At 40.5% G+C, this 19,540-nt stretch overlaps 2 protein-coding genes across 2 annotated transcripts in view; both read right to left on the bottom strand.

Annotated features, from left to right (window-relative positions):
- The window catches only part of LOC140923688 (LYR motif-containing protein 2-like), a 246,979-nt gene that overhangs the window by 21,999 nt on the left and 205,440 nt on the right, over positions 1-19,540 (bottom strand). The gene's annotated exons all lie outside the window — the stretch shown is intronic.
- LOC140933227 (uncharacterized) lies at positions 1,530-12,449 on the bottom strand. Its single transcript, XM_073382747.1, has 5 exons — positions 12,296-12,449; positions 11,451-11,510; positions 10,626-10,850; positions 2,425-2,512; positions 1,530-1,590 (listed from the first exon to the last, which is right to left on the bottom strand). Exons 1-5 carry the CDS (start codon positions 12,447-12,449, stop codon positions 1,530-1,532), a joined length of 588 nt encoding a protein of 195 aa, XP_073238848.1.

The raw sequence follows: 19,540 nt of genomic DNA, 5'->3' as shown, positions 1-19,540 counted from the left end.
TTCCTCACAAGTATAGACAAAATAGATCTGTAGTGTGTAGGTCTGCCGACAGGTCTGTATGTATAAAATGGTCTAGAGTTCAAGCTTCGCGAACATTTTCCCATCAGCGATGTTAACATCGTCAAATCGCTGTTTGTTGACTGCAAGAAAAGCCCGTTACACGAGACAACATGTAAGATTTACTAAGGAAAACTAGCATTTTAACGTGCAACCGATTTGCAGATCAATTTTAACGGTGAAACGACTGAGTAATGACAAAGGGTTTGGGGAATTAAAAAAAAAAACCTTAACGGATTTGGTTCTGATTATCCGGCTGGATTCAAAATAAATTAGACAGACGAATATAAGGGTCCAGTGAGTGAGTTCGGCCGGCATCCGTGTAAAAATTTCAAATGAACAAACTTCACCTAAGAAATCACAGTTATACACATTTAAGTTTCTTCTATTTTTTTCATTGAACATAACTGTACATAATTGTACTTCCTGCATAACAAAAAACCGTTCACCTTTTTTTGCTCCGCCGTTCCTATGGAAACGCCCGAGCAAAAATGAAAAGTGTTTAAAATACTGGACTGAACTATCGTGAGCCTCTCCAATTGAGTTCGTTCCTTTTCTTTTTTATTCCTTAGATTGTTAATATCGTTTGTGAAAACACTCACCTAAACTAATAAACAAGTGGACATTGATATTTGTGGTACGAGGCCTCCTGCTGATCGTGCAAAGTTGACTAGTTTAAATGACCACTTAACTATAATAACTTGTTTGCTTATTTATCTGAATACTTACATCATCAAACGTGGCTGCTTTTTCGTGGCACGTCACAGCCAGATTACTTCACTCCTGGAAATATATCATTGAGAAGTAAATTAGACTCTTATCCGCTTAAATCAAAATTCTTACTCTGACTTTTCAATTCCTTACTCTCATTTCAACATGAATTTTTTAGCCTGTTCCAGCCGTTCAGATAGTAGAGCGAGGGAGAAGAATTCAAGAAGAAAAAAAAAAACCTAGAGGAGGGAGCGTTCCCCGCCCCCGTTTTCCCGGAGTACAATTTAACTCGCTCCCCACCATCTGTCCGCCGCGCTCTATTATATCTGAATCGCCTGCAACAGGCTAACATGAAGTCGATAAAAATGCCTGCGGGCAAAAGGCTCGAGCGGGCAAGATCAGCCTATCTTGCCTGTTCTTTTTTTAGATACCCTTTTTGCTAAGGACCAAAATCTCCCTTGCTTAGAGCCTGTTTCGTGTGCCTCTAAAAGGTTTTGATTCTATAGGTGGCCGGCGCATAAAATTCTGAAATCTAACTTTTTTCCTCTTCTTTCGAACTGATCATTAGAGATAACTGTTTTTCTTGGCGCAACTTGACATATCTATTATAAGTTTACTCCTGTATGGTAAGCTTTACCATTGAATGTTTGAATATCCTAGATTTCACTCTAAAGTCATACTCCCTCTGCAAATGAGATAAACTTCAAAATATCTGATCTTCATATCACAGACGGAATAACAGTTAGGTAGGCCCCGAATGGTTATGAAATTTTTACCTTCTTTTTACTGCCATCGACTAGTTTTTTCTTTTTGTTTGTCCTCCTGCATGGAAGAAAGAAAAAGTGAGTAAATTGACCAATAACTATGAAGTAAACATCCTGATTGTCCCCAGGTTTACATGCTGATTAAACGATTTGAAACTATTAGTTTTTTATATGTGATTGGTGTTGCTTCATCACTGAGGGGCCTGTTAATCAATAATTAAGGTAACTTTCTGGCCCGACGCCAAATATCCCTAAGAGATATAAAATCAAATTTCAAGAAAAGAAGGGAGGATCCTGGAGAGGATCTATATACCGAGCCAGGATCTCCAGCCAGGACTTGACGCAGGAGTCGACAGTTTTTCGCTTTCCCGCCATTTTTACCTCCTGCAAGTCACGCGAACATTAAAAGGAAGGTTTTCGTGGCAATCATGGAAGGTTAGCTCGAGTTAGGGTTAGGGTTAGGAGGTTACGGGTCCTTTTTGTCATATTTTTTTGTTTATTTATTATTTTTATTTAGAAATTTATTTTTTGCTTACAGAAAAATTAGAAAAGTCCTAACTGGAGTCCTGGCTCTGATGTTAGTTTATCTCGATCCTGGTTAGCCAACAACACCATTTTGTTTTCGGTTAATTGAAGGATTTATCATCTTACCTGCAAAACTATTGAAAGGTCGATTTTGAATGCCAACAAAGTGGGCGTGAAACAACCTTTTAGGCCTTTTGGTTACCTGGGTCCAATTTAACCAATCGTGTAATTTACAAATGTGCTCATATTTTTGTGTCCAGAACAATAGAGAATGACACCCCAGGATAAAGACACTGCTATTTCTTCTGCTACCACTTAAAGTACTATAACCGGGGGATAAGGTGGAATCATGAGTTGAAAAACTTACTTCTTAAACCAAATGACTAAGACAATAATCAGGAGAAACAGGAGCAAAATAACCAGCAATGGAATGAGAACATTGATAACTTTAAAACCTGTGAAGAAAAAAAGTAGAAAGAGATAAACCCAAACGGGTATAGATTTCGATAAATATTGAAGACTGCTAACCACAAATTCAAAACGGTCGCAACGGAAAACAAATCTCAAACAAATGTAATTTTTCGGATTCTTATAAGCTCCAAACAATAAAAAAGTCTAATCTGTGTGAGGGCCACCTCTTTATCGAGTTTACCTTGGCTTACTCATGGTGATCATAATCCCTCGGCGAGCTCCGGATTTATCGCACAGCAGACTCCTATACCGTACGGTTATAACATAGCTAGAATACTTGCCCTATCAAATTTAAAAGCGCGAGCGTGCTACATATTCCTCGTTTGAGAACGCTAATGACGTCAATAAACTACACCTCGAGTCCTTGTGAGCTTAGCGATCTTCCCAAGACGTCTCCCGTGTGCATCCATAACTCAACAGTACACGATGACGCGTTGACCATGTGTTTTGTAACGTAAATTTGAGAGAATACTTTTGAATTTTTCAACCGATACTGGGGAAAAGAGGTGACTGTTGTTGTTTTTATCTCTGCGAGTTGTGCGGGCTATGGCGTGTGTAGATTAGTCTTTGCAAAATTGTTTCTTTCAAAAAGAATTTTTCGGTGAATCGATAGTTTTCCAGCACCTCAATATGGATTTTACAATCTTTTTTTAATGTTATCTTAAGCGAGTTGAGTAAACTTTCCCTCACTTTCAAGACAAAAACATGCCTGTGAGGTAAAAAGTGTGCACTCAGTCCACAATTGGTTTCGGCTCCATTAAATCCTATACCAATTGCAGAACATTTTAGGAGGAGCCACCCACAATGTGAGCACAGTTACGGACTGTTTTGAGCGCACGCTACAATATATAAATAAAATTTTAAGTCAACTGCTGCAGTAATCGCTTTGATAATGTTATAAAAAAATTACTGAGTTCATTCTTCAGCTGTGCGCATACGCACGCTGACACACACAGTTTCTGTCGCCAATGAAGTGAGTTGCATAGGCTTACGGGCACCTTCACTCTTGTTGGAGGGAGGGGACGGTTTATATAATTAGTTTTGAAACTCACTTACATATTAAACAGTTATAATTCCAAAAGTAGTTATTTTTTAACATCTCACACTCTTTAATGACTATCAACAAACATTCTACTCGATCTAGTAAGAAATTGATTATGTCAACTTCGAGCTAAATTAACAAAACTATGCCGTTTTGTTGAATATGAATAGAGAATGTCTGCTACAAAAATACAAATGGACCCCATTCTGATACCAAAGCTTAAACATGTTTACAGGGCGGCTAGGAAAACCGGAAAAGGCTAAATTTTGCTGAAAATGATGTTAAAATTGTAAAAACTGGTTCCGAAATATCGGCTGACTGTTGAGTTAGTTGTGATAAGTTCTCAGCGTTCCGTCGTTCATGTTTTTTGTGGAATTCACTTGTTTTATTTCAGAGAAGTAATAATACAGAAATAAGCGACGGCGCCACATTTTGAAAGCAACAATTGCTTTGGAACGCCAGTGATCGGTGAAAGGACAACTACATGCACTTTTTTGTTTCTTTATGAAAAGTCTCAGAGGTCAAACGACAAGACTACAGTTGACTCCCGATAACTCGAACCCTCGCTAATAGTCTGGGAGCAAATGTGGTCCCGTGTGAAGTTCGTGCTGAAAGCAAGCACCTAGTGTAAAAGTGTTCATTAGGACCTACTAAACATGAAAAGTTTGGGTGCCAGCTTTGCAACTTGCTCAGACGGCTTTTAAGGGGGGTTAAATTCTGACCCATGAAATCCAGCATGGAAACGAGGTTAAAACACATAATTCATCATAACTCTGTTAATAACAGACGAAAATACACCAAACTTGCTCACATGATTGGGCATGATCCTCCCTGTTGATTTATGCTAATTTACATAGGTCACGTGACCTTACGCATGAAAGCGAGGCTGAAACACATAATTTTCCATAAATTTGTCAAAAAAAATCCTTATCATGCCAAACTTGCTCACCTTAGTCAGTTAGACATCTTACATCGATTGGTGCAACCCCATACATGGAAACGAGGCTGGATATATCTGGTAGCATCGTGTAGGATGGCATTTGTCTTGCCAAATGTATTAACAACTACTAGGCAGATACATATCTGGTTATCGGAGTTCAGATTTAAAAACTTCAACTAATCATTGTCCTATGGCCCATAGCACAGGGACGAGACGGATAAGGCAAATACTGCGGAGGCTCCATTTCAGAATCTATCTTGTACACATAATCAATAATTTTGCCAACTTATCATACTGGTTCCATGTATTCATTTTCGCATGTATATTGGAACAAGGGCAGAAAATGAAAATAGCGACTACTGCTACTTTATATAAACAGTCATAAAAGTCTTACTGAATATCTATATACATTGTTCTGTTGTCCATTCCTATGGAATTTCCTGTTCGACTTCGTCTTCATCATACTCATCATCACTCTCAGCATACTCGTTCTGGCAATCTTCAGAGCACAGACAGAGATCAGTACAGACAAGTCCGGCTTTTTGACACTGACAACGGTTGTTAGAGCAACGGGACTTGGCGCACTTGCATCGGACAAGCGGTATAATTGCCTCTGGAGCTGGTGGAAGATTTGTCATGACTGGTACCCACTTTCCATCATCATCTTGCCATCCATAGCCTTCTGGTGAGGGCAACACCGGGTTTGCTACGTGATCGTTGTTCCAAACAAGAAGCTGGTAGTGCGCTTCCAGTATGGCTTGATGGAGAGCAGCTTGTGTGGGCGGCAACCTCTCAGACTCAGCTTGATTTTTCTTAAAGAGGGACCATCTGAGGGCTTTGACAGTTTTGATGTCTGTCTTTGGTTGGTATATCCGACAAACCAACTGTTCCACTTCACTTCTTGTGCCGTCATCTGGCTGTTCCCCACAACCGAGGTTAGCCGGAGCTTGCAAGATAGGAGTGCTGGCGTTATCAAGCTCATCCCAACAAGTGGCTTTTCCCTTTCCAGAGAAACTCCCCGTAACATCTGCTCCGGTCAACGCATGAAATGCTGGCAGCGCAGCCGTCTTAGTGGGCCCAAGGGCGTCTGCGATTGACTTCAAGTTGATAACTCTACGACTACTGCCGGTCCCAGTAACAAAGCAAGAGTTCGAGCACAAATCTGGATACCGTCGGAGAGCCAAAACAAGAACATCAGGAGAATATATTGAGAGTTGGGTAGCACCTTGAGCAGAGGCATCCAGAGCATGTAAAATAATCTTCGTGTCGGCTTCTTCTTGTGTACTTCGTAAATGCCTGACGTCTCTGTGCGTTGCCTCACATTCCGTTCCCCATGCCGCAACGACTTGTCTCCCATTAGCATTATCCTTCACATTCTTTGCGAGAAACGTAGTAAGTTCGCCATTGGTCTTTGAATGAGCAAGAAGCTTCTTCATCGGCACCTTGGCGATGTGGGTAGAATCAGTGATAAGATAATAAATGGGAGCATGGCCACCTTGTCGTTTGACTCGTGTTGCTGATTTCAGTGAGGATGGTACATCATATCTGTCGAAGATTATGTGGAGCTCTTGTAAATCATTATACTTTACAAGCGAGCGATTCGTGAAATATTCAGCCAAGTCTCTACAGTTCTTGATCCACTCTGGCTTGTCAAGTGATTGGACTTCGGCCATTCCATCAACAATCGCGAGTTTGAATCCTCCGGTGATTTCTTGTGTATTAGTACCAGGGCCACCTGCCTTCTCTAGGATATGCATAAGGGCACTCTTGCAAGAACAATGCAACATGGTACCATCTCGTGCAAACAAAGATCTTGGGACAACAGTGAACTCATAGAAGTCAACAGCCTCTTGGATGTCAATTTCTGGGCGGCTCTTGCACACCATCGCCAAACGAGCAAACAGATTTCTGTCCTCCTTTAACTCGATGATCGTGTCTTTAGCTTTGACTTTGATGACCTTAGCACTCGTTTTCCAGGTAAGAAGATTGCGCGTCTTCACAGGAGCCCAGAGGTTGATCTTTCCTGTCTTGATCCTATCTTGTACTCTTGTACTCTGATTAACAAGATCTTTCTTCGTTTTCTCATTCATCACAACTTTTGTGACCAAGTTGTACAGATCGGTGTTGGTGTTCTGGTCTGATGAAAAGGGATTGGTGAAGGTCTTGATTGTCTCGGTCAACTTTTTTATGCTGTTATATTCTTGCGTCAAAACAGCTGAGTTTAGTTCTTAATGGTGTGCACGTTCCGGAACGAGACCTGCCATTGCCTTGGTTTCTGCTGTGAGTCGGGCTAGTTCTGGGGCAATGAGGAAAAACTTGGCTCGTGCGCTCTCATTCAAAGTGATCCCTACAAGCCCACCAGAAACTTTCATAGATCGATTGAGGTGTTCCAACGCAGTATCACCACCAACAGCACAGAAGCAAACCTCCTTGTTCTTGTTCACTACTCAGTTTCCTGTGATGAACTCTCCATAGATCTCGGGGACTAATGATTCGAGGGATGCCATTTCAGCTAGGTACAGGGGGATCATCCTTAGATAACAGATCTTGTCGTGCACAAAGAAGTACTTTGTGAACAACTCCAGTGCAATTAGATGGAGCTTCCAATCACCACTGCGGACTGCCTGGATGAATGCGAACATCTCCATTACCATGCGCATGTATCGGCGAAATACAGTAAAGAGAGGATTTGTGGCATTCGCAGCGTCAAAATTAGACATCTTCTTGACTACTTCAGAAGACTGGATCGCGTTGGTAGAGCTATGGTGCGCCGTCTGGATGTTCTCCTTAGGGCCTTCTTTGCACGCATCTCCAACTTTCGTAGAGAGTTCCTCGAGGGTACGACGTACATGAGGCGAGCCTTCTAGAAATGCTTCCAGGTATAAGGAAAATAAAGCCCGTAAGGTGATCATGTGTGCTCTTTTACCGCGCTTAACATGCTTGCCATCGATTATCTGTTTAACAGTGGAGGGGCCATAAAGTTTCGACTTGATCCAGCACATGTCTATCCCGCTACTGTCAATATATGACCCAATGGTCCTCAGCATAGCCATAACCACATGCAGCTCCCCTGGTCGAAGGAGAATGTTCTTGAGCTCGCATCGGGCCATCTGTAATCGTTTGGCGGGCAGATACAAACCAAGGTCTAGCGATATAACTGTTTTCCTCCCAGGACCGACTACTCTAACAGAGATATTTTGAGCATGCACCAGTTCAGGCTCACAATCACCCAGGCCCCCTAGGTTAAGAATCCACAGGAGTTTGTGCGAAATAGGATTGTAGAAATCGCTCATAATAAAGTTATATAAGCCACACGAAATACATTATCATTACACCTTTTTAGCTTTTTTTTTTTCATTCAAATGCTATACATACAGCATTAATATGCATTACAATGAGTCAACGTTATTGTCCTGGATGATGTATTCACCTTTGGCGTCTTTTGCAATCCAGCCTCATTTCCATGTATGGGGTCACGTGACACTACAAAGTGGCACCAATCGATGTAAGATGTCTAACTGACTAAGGTGAGCAAGTTTGGCATGATAAGGATTTTTTTTGACAAATTTATAGTAAATTATGTGTTTCAGCCTCGCTTTCATGCGTAAGGTCACGTGACCTATGTAAATTAGCATAAATCAACAGGGAGGATCATGCCCAATCATGTGAGCAAGTTTGGTGTATTTTCGTCTGTTATTAACAGAGTTATGATGAATTATGTGTTTTAGCCTCGTTTTCACGCTGGATTTCATGGGTCAAAATTTAACCCCCCCTTAAAAGCCGTCTGAGCAAGTTGCAAAGCTGGCACCAAAGCTTTTCATGTTTAGTAGGACCTAATGAACACTTTTACACTAGGTGCTTGCTTTCAGCACGAACTTCACACGGGACCTTTTTTTATGACATTTGCTCCCAGACTATAACTCGAACCTCGTGCTAAATCGAACCAAAATCGACTTCCCCTGGATTTTCGTCATACATTTACTGAGGGGGGTGAATAGGGCTATGCAAATCCGCCGATCCGTGGTATTTTTAGGCCCGATCCGTCGATCCGACTTAATTTCTGTTCAAATCCGAATCCGTGTTACTTTAAAAATTTTTCGTGTATATAGAAAGTAGCGTTGTAGCATCAAAAAATGAATTACTTAACACAGTTGTTCAGTAATCGCAACAGATGCGGGACTTCATGTTTAAGACGTTTTCGTTACAGCTTCAAAACATTAAGCATTAGGGACAGAGCTTATAATGTTTCTTCCAACAATACAGATTTGACTAATCAAATAGTCTGCAACTTGCAAAATGAAAGTATCTGGTATTGCGTAAAGATTTTTCAATAAATTTACATACTGACATCACTTTGGACGTGCTTCTAGTCGAGCCGCAAAATTCGGAAGAGGCAGAACTCAACTTCATGGTAATTTGCATCCTCGGAGACCCAGGGGCAGATAGTGGGGGCGAGGGAAAGTCCAAACGGGGGAAGAATATGGCACGAAGAAAAGTAAAGAACTGCTCTTCTCGCCGTTCTTTACTTTTCTTCGTGCCATATTTTTCCGCCCGTTTGGACTTTCCCTCGCCCCCACTATCTGCCCCTGGGTCTCCGAGGATGGGTAATTTGCTTACCAATAAGTATTTAAAAGTAAAAACTTGCAAGAGGTGACAGGCAGCACATCTTCACCGGCGTGAAACCTTTAAAAACCTTTTTCATATTGAGCAGAACTCTTTCAGGGATCTTACAGTTTAAAATTTGAACCATGATATAGCTTCTATATAGCGCACCAAGATACGGCTCGGTACAGTTTATGTTCAGCAAGGGAAAATTATGTAAGTTGAGCAGAATCTTTAAAATGTACAACAGACAATTTGTTCAGTTCGCGCGTATTCCTGTTGAATTTGTAGCCCGTTTATGAGAGTTGTCTACTCAAAAATATAATAATCTTTCCATAGCTGCTGCTATCTTAGGATATCTGCTTTTAACATCTCCGTAACGTTTAGTTTTACGCGATCTCAGAGAACTCATGGGCTATTGACTCAGAGCCCATTCGGACTCGAGGAATAATTGTTAATTGTTTATTGCTTATTGCACCGAAAACTTCACGATATCGAGACGCGAGTTTTGCCGTGTTTGCCCTCAACCAAGATGGCGACAGAAACCGTGAATTAATTTAACGATCAAGACAAGCAAGCTAGCTGAAATAGCTTCGAAGAACATAATTTATGTCAGTTCATGTATAAACCAAATATAAAACTTACCGAACGTGCTCGCGTAGCTTAACCACACTTCCCCACTGACTGGAATCGACACAGCATCGAAACTTATTTTTTTGAATAAAGTCATCGCGTTTGGCACCTTCGTGGTAGAAAAAGGCTACACACTCGATAGTTCTAGTTTCCATTTTGCAATTTAGACAATTTACACGAACGCATTCACAGATCTTGTCAGGTCACTTAGCATTACCGCCATTACCTGAACCATGAGTCACCATGCAGGAACCATGCACAAGGTTGCCTGACGTCATTTCCGTCACGCTGTCTATACTAGAATACATGTATATGCGTCGGGTCATGAGAAAGTCTCTTCCGGAACGTTCGCCGACAAAACACCAGCACATTGACCAAGGCCGACCGAAAATTGATGATCCGATCCACAATCCGAACTTCTAGACTGACAGAATCCGGAAACCGGGCCAAAACTTTCAGCTGACCCGCGATCCACGGTATTTTTCAAATCCGCGAATCCGCTCCATTTATCGCCAAAATCCACAATCCGTGAGCTTTTTAAGGCCAAATCCGCTGATCCGCGGACCTATTCACCCCCCTCTTTACTGTAAGTTTACCCTCGGTAACTTGAACCCTCGATAACTCGAACCTCCCGCTAACTCGAAGTGGTTTTTATTTTCCCTCAGATCATTTCTATATAATTTTACCCTTGATAACTCGAACCATGTTTTAAGCCCTTAAAACTTTAAAAGTCGATTTAAAAAAGCAGTCTACTAGCGTCCGCAACATTGAGTTTTGAAGATTTCAAAATGTTTGACTGCTGGAGAGGCTGCTCCTCCCACCCCTACTCCGGCCCGTACGCTCCCCGCTAAAAGAAGTATTTAAAGACCATAATAGTCACCTTTTTGTTTGCTTTGTTTAATGGCGTCTGTTTCACCATTCGTGAGGGGCTTGGGAACAGAAGTAGGCACAGGTGTCATTCCTGGCTCCTTGTAAGATGGTGTCACCATAACCGTCGGCTCTGTGCTCGGAGATGAAGTTATCGCCATGGAGACCAGTGTGCTAGGATATGAAGTCACTTTCAGGATCGAAGGGGTTTCGATTACATCCTTCTTCTCAGAAAGAGCTAAAAAAAAGAATTATATCGATAGATAATGCGTCTCTTATTGAGTTTGTAAGCTGATCATTAGGTCTGTTACCTGTAGCTATACCTGTCACTTAAGGCTCGCTTCGGAGATGCTCATGTACCTACAACTTATTTGTACAACTTCAATAACTTTTTAATAAATCACTTTCTTATTTGTAGCCCCTCTCTGATGATTCTATCCTTAAGAGCCCTGGCGTAGATTGTGCAGGAGATCGCGGTAAGTGTGGTGTGAAAAAATAGGAAATTTATTGTAAAGGACGTAACTGATGGGATGTTTAACATGGAAGATCTGAAGATATTATTTCCAGGCCCTTGTCCAAGTCTCCCAAAGAGCAGGTCAGAATTAAGTTTGCCGGCTTATCCGACAGACATGTCTTGTCGATAAGAAATAGTTGTATTTTTAAGTCAACAAAAGTAAAGAATCGAGAAAAAACGTATTAACTTTAAATTTGTTGGTGAATTAACTACCCATTATGTAACTTTTCGGACCCGAAATGTTTTCGGGACTTTTGAGATGGGTTTTGGAGACCTGAGAACTGTCAAAATTGACAGGTGAATGCAAAGAAAACAACGTCTTACCTTTCGTAGGTTGTGAAATTACGACGCTATTGCTGACTGATGTGATTTTAACGTTACTACCTGACAAAAGCATATTTAGTTAACATGAGATGATGTTTTTTTTCGTCGCATTTATTTCTGTATTATATTCTTTCATTTTTTTCCGTGATGGACAAAATAGTCAAGGTATTTTAAAGGTAGCCTAGAACGAAAAAAATGTCTTTGACCTGCGTGTGTCAAAACCTTTCTGTCAAACTAGTCTACCGAGTTGAAATGGCGGTCCTTATTGTTGTTATTAAGAACCTCGTTGCTGTGTTGACGAGGATAATATATCTGCGAGTTGTTTTGCCTGGACGTTATTGATCCTGGGCCTCCGTTTTGTCTGGTCTTCCCCAGGGAACTGTGTTGGGACCCGTTTTATTCTTGCGATCACGTAATAACTTGCATCTAGCGGGTGTTTATACAAGAGGGGTTGGAAACGTAAAGATTCTCCAGCCTGCCGATACTAGGGTTTCGCGAAAAAAGAGGTAAAAATATCAAATACTAGCTTGTTTTAGACTCTCTCTGATTAATACGACAATTGCGGTAGAGACCGTATTGCTACCCGTATACCCTTGTTCTGTAGACAGTGAACAGTCATGATGCTTTTTTAATTTCATATTCAGAGTATAAAAAGAATGCCTGGCCTACTACTAGGTATAGGGTGAATTTACTAAACCCGTGAAATAGGTAGTAGAATACTACGCACTATTAGAATTCTATTGTCTTCTTTTGTTCATTTGTAGCTATTTGCACTAGCTGTTATTAACTATTTTACGGGTCAGGTAAAATCGCTCTATTTGGAAACATGAAAAGAATTAACATACTTATGGCTGGAATTGTTGTAGTACTGCGAAGTTCGCAGTTTTTACCAAGAAAATCATCCAAACACTGACAGCTGTAGTCATCAACGTTTGGAATGCAGGTTCCGCCATTCTGGCACGGTTTTGTATCACATGGTCTCCAATCTTTATTATTCATTACACAAATAAAAAAAGCATGAAATCAGTTCTAGTTACTACTCTTAATATTCAAGGATTTGGTTCGATAGACACCGTGAAAAAGGCGGGGAGTTAAGGAAGATCTTCCAGTGCTACCTTTGAATGATGCATGTGTTATTTCTGATATTTCTGGTTTAGGTCAATTCTGTGCTGAAGTCATTTAAATACTTACTGCCTTTAATCATACACCAGTGCTCCGTTAGAGATAATAAAGACGATATTTACACAAAACGCTTCAGGGAACACTAATCATAAGATTTTTTTAGATAATTTTTAAACTTGAAAAGGTTGGCCAACTTTCCCTAGTCAAGTTTCAATCCATGTCCATTTTTATCATCCGTGACAACAGACAACATGAAACAGTTATATCACCCACTAATGTAATAATCGACCACTATTGTAACGCTAACTACTGATGTAATGAATATCGACCACCAAGAGACTATAAAGGGGACAGAGAGGCCATCCCCCATATACACCCTATTCCATAGGTAATTCGTCTCGAGTTATTTTTAACACCACAGATCTCGAGGGGGATTAAACAACAGCCAATCACATAGCGCGAATGTGTTCCGCGTGGATGACCCACGCTGAGAGCCACGCGTCCTTCACGAAATGACGCAGAACAAAATGGGGGAAGACGCGGAGAGCGATTTTGCTATTCCTTTTGTCGACGAAAACGACTACAGCGAGATTTCTGCGAAAGCTGTGTCAGCGAAACGGAAATTAAAAAAGAATCGCCCTTCCTCTCTTGTATAGAGCTAACAGTAGAGCAGGGAAATCCTTAACACCCTGAATATTCTCTCAGGATCATTTATAATTTACAGTTTGAAGAGAGCAATTTCTGGTTTGATGTTTATTTTTTTCAGTCTTTATAGCGATTATTCCTACCCACCTACTTTGTCAACTGTAGGCGAACCCTCCTAAAGCTGAATTTCAAGGGACCATATTCAAGCTCAGAAAGAGAAATAATATTTCGTCGTTGCTTATTCACGTCCTCCATAAAACGCGAAATTAGGCATTTTCACGTCGTAGTCGTGCAAAAACGGGAAAGAAATGAACAAAAAAGTGTGTTGCACGTGCGAAGTTGTTTTTTTGCTAATTAAACCTATTGTTTTTTTGATGTTCTAGTTGTCGTCCGCGTCGTTGGATCTTAAACTCCCTAAATTGTACAAACGACCGGTTTCAATAGACCGGCGAAATTTCTCATTTTATTAAAGCACTGAGGTTACGACAACTTCGAGTTAAACTGATTTCACGGGTTGTCAAAGAGTCCAGCGATTCCTTTTTCCCAGGTGAGCGCCGACTCATTTCGCTTCAATATTCAGGAATGCTCTCGATCTTTTTACGCTTTCATTGCCTCTCGCCCGACATGTTTTGCACGGCGTTTGGTCATGCGAAACCTCCACGAAACATCCACGCCTCGCGCGAGGTAACTTTATCCCGATTCTAAAAATAACTCGAGACGAATTACCTATGGAATAGGGTGTATATGGGGGATGGCCTCTCTGTCCCCTTTATAGTCTCTTGCGACCACTAATGTAACAAAAAGTTAACACCAATGTATTAATTTTTTAACCTTTAATGTAATAAAAATCTTAACCACTAATGTAATAACATTGCGACCATTAATGTAAGAAACTCAAAGAGAACAGCTGATTGGTTATGTAGAATTATTAGGATTTATTAAAAAAATCATACGACCTCCTGCTTTGATGTCAGGCATTGCTGTTTCAACGCCCAGTGTTGGTCACGCGTCCGTTGCTTAATACTCTGTATCACTGTAGAGATTCATATGTTAGTGTGCGTATATGTTGCAAATCAAATGCCACCAATTTTTGAGTTTGTTACTTTAATGGTCGCAATGTTATTACATTAGTGGTTAAGTTTAAAAAAAATAATAAAAAATAAACGGTGCCAACTTTCATCACCTGCAGCCAATGGCTGAATTGCGGAGGAACCAGAGTTTTGTGATCGGACGTCAGCATGTAAAGGTGCACTCTTGCAGCCACTTCAGTCCATGTTTTGATCCCACCTCGCCCACCCAGACCAATGACGGCATAAGTCCGATAGACCATGACATCCGGGGCCTACGTCCCCTACTCTTTTCGAGCAATTTCACAGGTTCTTTTACGTCCCCTTACAACTGAGGTACAAGGATAAAGGAGACAAGGCTGACGAGATCATCTGAACTGAGAAAGCGAATTCACAGCTAGCATGATCTCACCAGTTTTTTAAAGACCTTGGTTGAAAACTGTATAGTTGAAAACGCATTTAAAAAAGTTGTTTTCAACTGTACAGTTGAAAACGCATTTGGAAACTGTATAGTTGAATTTGCGCGGTATAAATAAATGTTATCATTATTAACGTTATGATTGATGGTGTGGCCGGGGTTTGAACTCACGACCTCCAAGCTCAGCAGACCGGCACTCTTCCAACTGAGCTAACCGAGCGCCGGTTACATTAACGTTAAAAAAATTATTACAATGGTGGTTAACTTTTTGTTACATTTGTGGTTGATATTTATTACGGTAATGGTTATTATTATTCAACTTCACTCAGTAGAGTACAAATAACACCCAAAACGAGTGCAAATATCTCACGGTATTTGTACTCCAGAGGCCGTTTTCTACAAACGTCGCACAAGGCAGAAAATGCATCGTTTCCCGAAATTGTATAAAGGTTGAATAAAACCGTGTTTTCAGAATAAAGTTGCCTCAACAATGAAATGTCGACATTAATTAAAAACAGTCAGAACATACAAACATTACAAGTTCAAAAGTATACAACAGAGAAGATCAAAACAGACCTGAACGTGTGCATGAGATGCAAGGTGACGGCGACAATCCGTGACACAAACAACGTTGATTTATTCAATCAGCGCCGAGGAGCGTAACAGTCTCCACTTCTAGCCCTTTTAAAATGTGAGGAAACTCGATAGGGAAGACTTTAGACGTCCTCTAAAGACTTAACGTTAGTACTAATCCAGGCGAAGATGAGGTTTCAAGTCCGTTAGGCTTTTTACGGCTTTAGGCTTTTTTTTGTATTTTGACTCGCCCAGGCGTGACTCGTAAAAATATCCCACGACACTACACACTAAACTCCAATATAAGATATATGTATTACATTAGTGGTTGATATTTATTACATTAGTAGTTAGTGTTACAAGAGTAGTCGACCCACTATTAGTGAGTGGTACAGCTTCAATGCCTAAATATAGTCTTAAATGCTAAGACTAGGTCATTTTTTTGGGAGTTCGATTGATGGCAACACAAGTTTTAGCTTTTTAGAAAGATAGAAAATACATAGCCCCTTTAACGTGGTCTCCTAACTACAAGAAAAAAAGGCTAAATACCCTTTGGGAGGCGGCATGATATAGAGTTGGCGATTCACTTGGCAGGGAAAATTCTAAAAGCAGTTTCAAGGCTCACTACAGTGAACTCTTTACAAAGTGCTCAGAGCTCAGCTGTTCGCATAGTAATGTAAGAGCGAGTTGAGCAATTTAAGTCTAATTAAGTTCAACTTTAACTGAAAGGAGTTTTTCACATAAGAAAAGTTAATTTTAATGGAAAGAGACCTAAGTTTTAAGTGCAGGGTAACTTTTAAGTTACTCTTGATAAAACCTTATAAAGTTTCATCTAAGCTTTGGTCCTATTATGGGAGTGGGTCTCCAGATTAGATCATCGTTGCTTTTGCTAGGTGATGGGCATTCCTTGCGCGGTGCTATTTGTGGAGTGACAGGAATGTATGACACTTCGATAAGACACGTGATTATAATCAGTATATAGCACAGGCGACCCAAGCTCAATTTATAAAGGTCGTTCAACGGAAGGATTGTATGGGCGAGCGAACATATTTGAGTTGTTGTGATACAACGATCGGTTCAAAGATTACAAAGGTTTTTATGGGATCGCGACTGATTTAATTTTAAAAAAAATAACGTTAACATTTGTTTAAAAGTTAACTTAACGTCTTTCGATGTTGCGTTCCTCGTCTTTTATTTGCATTTTAGCCCCATTTCTGCGGATGTCGACGATTTACCGTGGATTGAAACTCTTCCGGTTAGCTCAATGGGATAAGCGACGGTCTGCTGAGCGGGAGGCCGTAGGTTCAAACTCCGGCCGGATCAACACTCAGGGTCTTTTTAAAGACCCTGAGTGTTGCAGATGTTATTACAAAGGCAACACTTTGAAAGTGCTGCCTTTGTAATAACATTTTGCAAACGGTTGGACTTCTCGGATAAGGACGATAAACCGTAGGCCCCGTACGCGTCTCACAAGCTCTTGCACATGTAATAAAAAATCTGTGGGAGGTTAAAGAACCCACACACTCTTCGTAAAGAGTAGGGCACGTCTAAGGCGTCTTAAACGTCTCAGACGTCTTAGACGTCCTCTAGTATAAATACGGCTAATCCTTCCGTTGAACGACCTTGTTACACAACACCACACGATATTTCTATAAGCGCCTATTGTATACTAAATTGAGCTTGGGCCGCCTGTGTTTACAGAGAAGAAAGGTGGGTAGTCACCTATCTAATGGCCCTTATGAAAACAAATATTGAGATGAAATTTTGAGATGAGTAATATCTATTTCTGTCTCGTCAATGTCAGTGAGTTTTTCTCGAGAATAAGAAACATCTGCATGCATCTCGTAGAAGATGCAGATTCTTTGATTGCCCTATAACAAGAAAAAAGGCGCAACAAACCTTTTTCGCAAACCGACTTGTGTGTATTTGAACATGCCCTCGCTTGCCACTTGAAGTTTTTTTCTCTATACATATGAACACAGTGATATTTTGTGTTTGGATGACCTTTTCTCCAGTAAGTAAAGTTAACCTTCTCTCCACTGACCCACTCAAATGTGTTGTTTGTGCTGTTTTGACTGTTGAGACCATTCCAACCCCCAGCGCTTCCCATGAAAGTCTTCAGAAATTCCTGCTCATAAATATCATTGACAGTTACAAGATTGGCTTGTTTCGATTCACAGTTGGCCTGGGCATCAGTAAATGTTTTACCGTTCACATCACGGAAATAACAGCTCCTATTATAATATGACCAGTCTTGCTGGCAGCTTCTATCTGCAATACAATGTAACTAGAATTAAAAGATTGGTATCATTTGGAGTACAAGACTCCAGCCGACGTAGCTCTATGGATCATTGAGACACCCAAACTGCCCCACCATGATAAGGTGGTGACCAAGAGAGGATAAAGTGGACAGAGAATGTATCCCCCATACACACCCTATTCCATAGGTAATTCGTTTCGAGTTATTTTTAAGACCACATATCCCAAGGAGGATTAGACAACAGCCAATCACATAGCGCGAATGTGTTCCGCGTGGATGACCCACGCTTAGAGCCAAGCGTCCTCTACGAATTGACGCAGAACAAACTGGCGGAAAACGAGGAGAGCGATATTACTATTCGTTTTGTCGACGAAAACTACTACAGAGAGATTTCTGCTAAAGCTGTGTCAGCGAAACGGAAATTAAAAAAGAATCGCCCTTCTTCTCTTGTATAGAGCTAACAGTACAGCAGGGAAATCCTTAACACACTGAATATTCTCTCAGGATCATTTATAATTTACAGTTTGAAGAGAGTGATTTCTGGTTTGATATTTATTCTTTTATTAGTCTTTTATTTTCAACAAAAATAACACTTGGCGTCCTACTTGCTTTATTGAACAAACTACCGGTTTTAATAGACCGGCGAAATTTCTCATTTTATTAAAGCAGTGAGGTTACAACAACCTCGAGTTAAACTGATTTCACGGGTTGTCAAAGAGTCCAGCGATTCCCTTTTCCCAGGTGAGCGCCGAATCATTTTGCTTCAATATTCAGGAATGCTCTCGATTTTTTTACGCTTTCATTGCCTTTCGCCCAACATGTTTTGCAGTGCGTTTAGTCATGCGAAACCTCCACGAAACATCCATGCAGCGTGCGAGGTAACTTTATCCCGATTCTAAAAATAACTGGAGACGAGTTATCTATGGAATAGGGTGTGTATGAGGGATGCCTTCTCTGTCCCCTTTATCCTCTCTTGGTGGTGACCCCATTTGCTTCAAAGTTTGCTTTCTAATAAAAAAAAAGTAAACAGAGCAGCAAAAATCCCAGTTTTCAGAATTCTTGTAATTTTTGTTTTGGAATTCGCAAGAAAATTGGGTAGGTGGAAAGGAGAGGAGAGGTATCTTTTTCTGTTCGTGTGACGATTTCGCAGCTTAATAGCTTGTTTGTGTGGTGAATAAAGTTTGCTCTGACATGCTTCACTGCTTTTAAGAGGATTTTACAGCTGACAAAGTTCAAAGGCAAAGTGAACGTCCTGTCCATCCTATTTTCTTGTCAGAGATCGAAAGAATGTAAATATTTCTTTCTAAGTGTAACCAGAAAGGAAATCCATGATACCCGAGAAGTAACAAGTCCTTCTTGTGAAAAGTGACAATTTTGACAGAAATGAAAGTTTCTGTACTTAATGTGCAAATCCTTCACTGATTTTCTTAATGTTTTGCTGACGAATCATTGACTTTGGGAATTAGTTAAATCTCGTCTTGATATATCTATAGTACAATTGTGGCTTCCCTCAGCTCCCGTGCCCTAGGCCTAGTGTCTGAAATCCCATTTTCCCAGGGCAAAACCCCGCATGCCAGTCCCAGTTCTCGTTGGCCCCTTTATGGACCTCCCAAATAATTTTTCAGATTCTGAGAATTGCCCACGATGCTCGCCCAAATTGTTGATTATTGCCCAAATTATAATGAATCAAATAGTCGTCACACTTTAGTATTCAGCTTATTTTTATAATTACTCAGTAACCACTTGTGTTTAGGAAAAACTGTTTGAATGCAGAGGTCCACGCAACGTTTGTTACGCAACTTGCATTTGTGACACCTTTAAGAAGTGAATTGCTTAGTGTATAGGATACGCTAACTAGAAAGTAAAAAAAAAAACATTACAATGTGTCCAACTTACTTTCTGCTCTGGAAACAGCAACTGAAGCAGAACAAAATGATGGTTATTCTTAAATTTTCTCTCAAGAGCATTGAATTTTTCAATTTGTTATTGCGGTGCTTATAATAAT

This window comes from Porites lutea, chromosome 1, assembly GCF_958299795.1.
Source record: "Porites lutea chromosome 1, jaPorLute2.1, whole genome shotgun sequence".
Lineage (NCBI taxonomy): Eukaryota > Metazoa > Cnidaria > Anthozoa > Scleractinia > Poritidae > Porites > Porites lutea.
The sequence above is the reverse complement of the archived record's forward strand: the minus strand, read 5'-3'. Positions and strand labels throughout refer to the sequence as shown.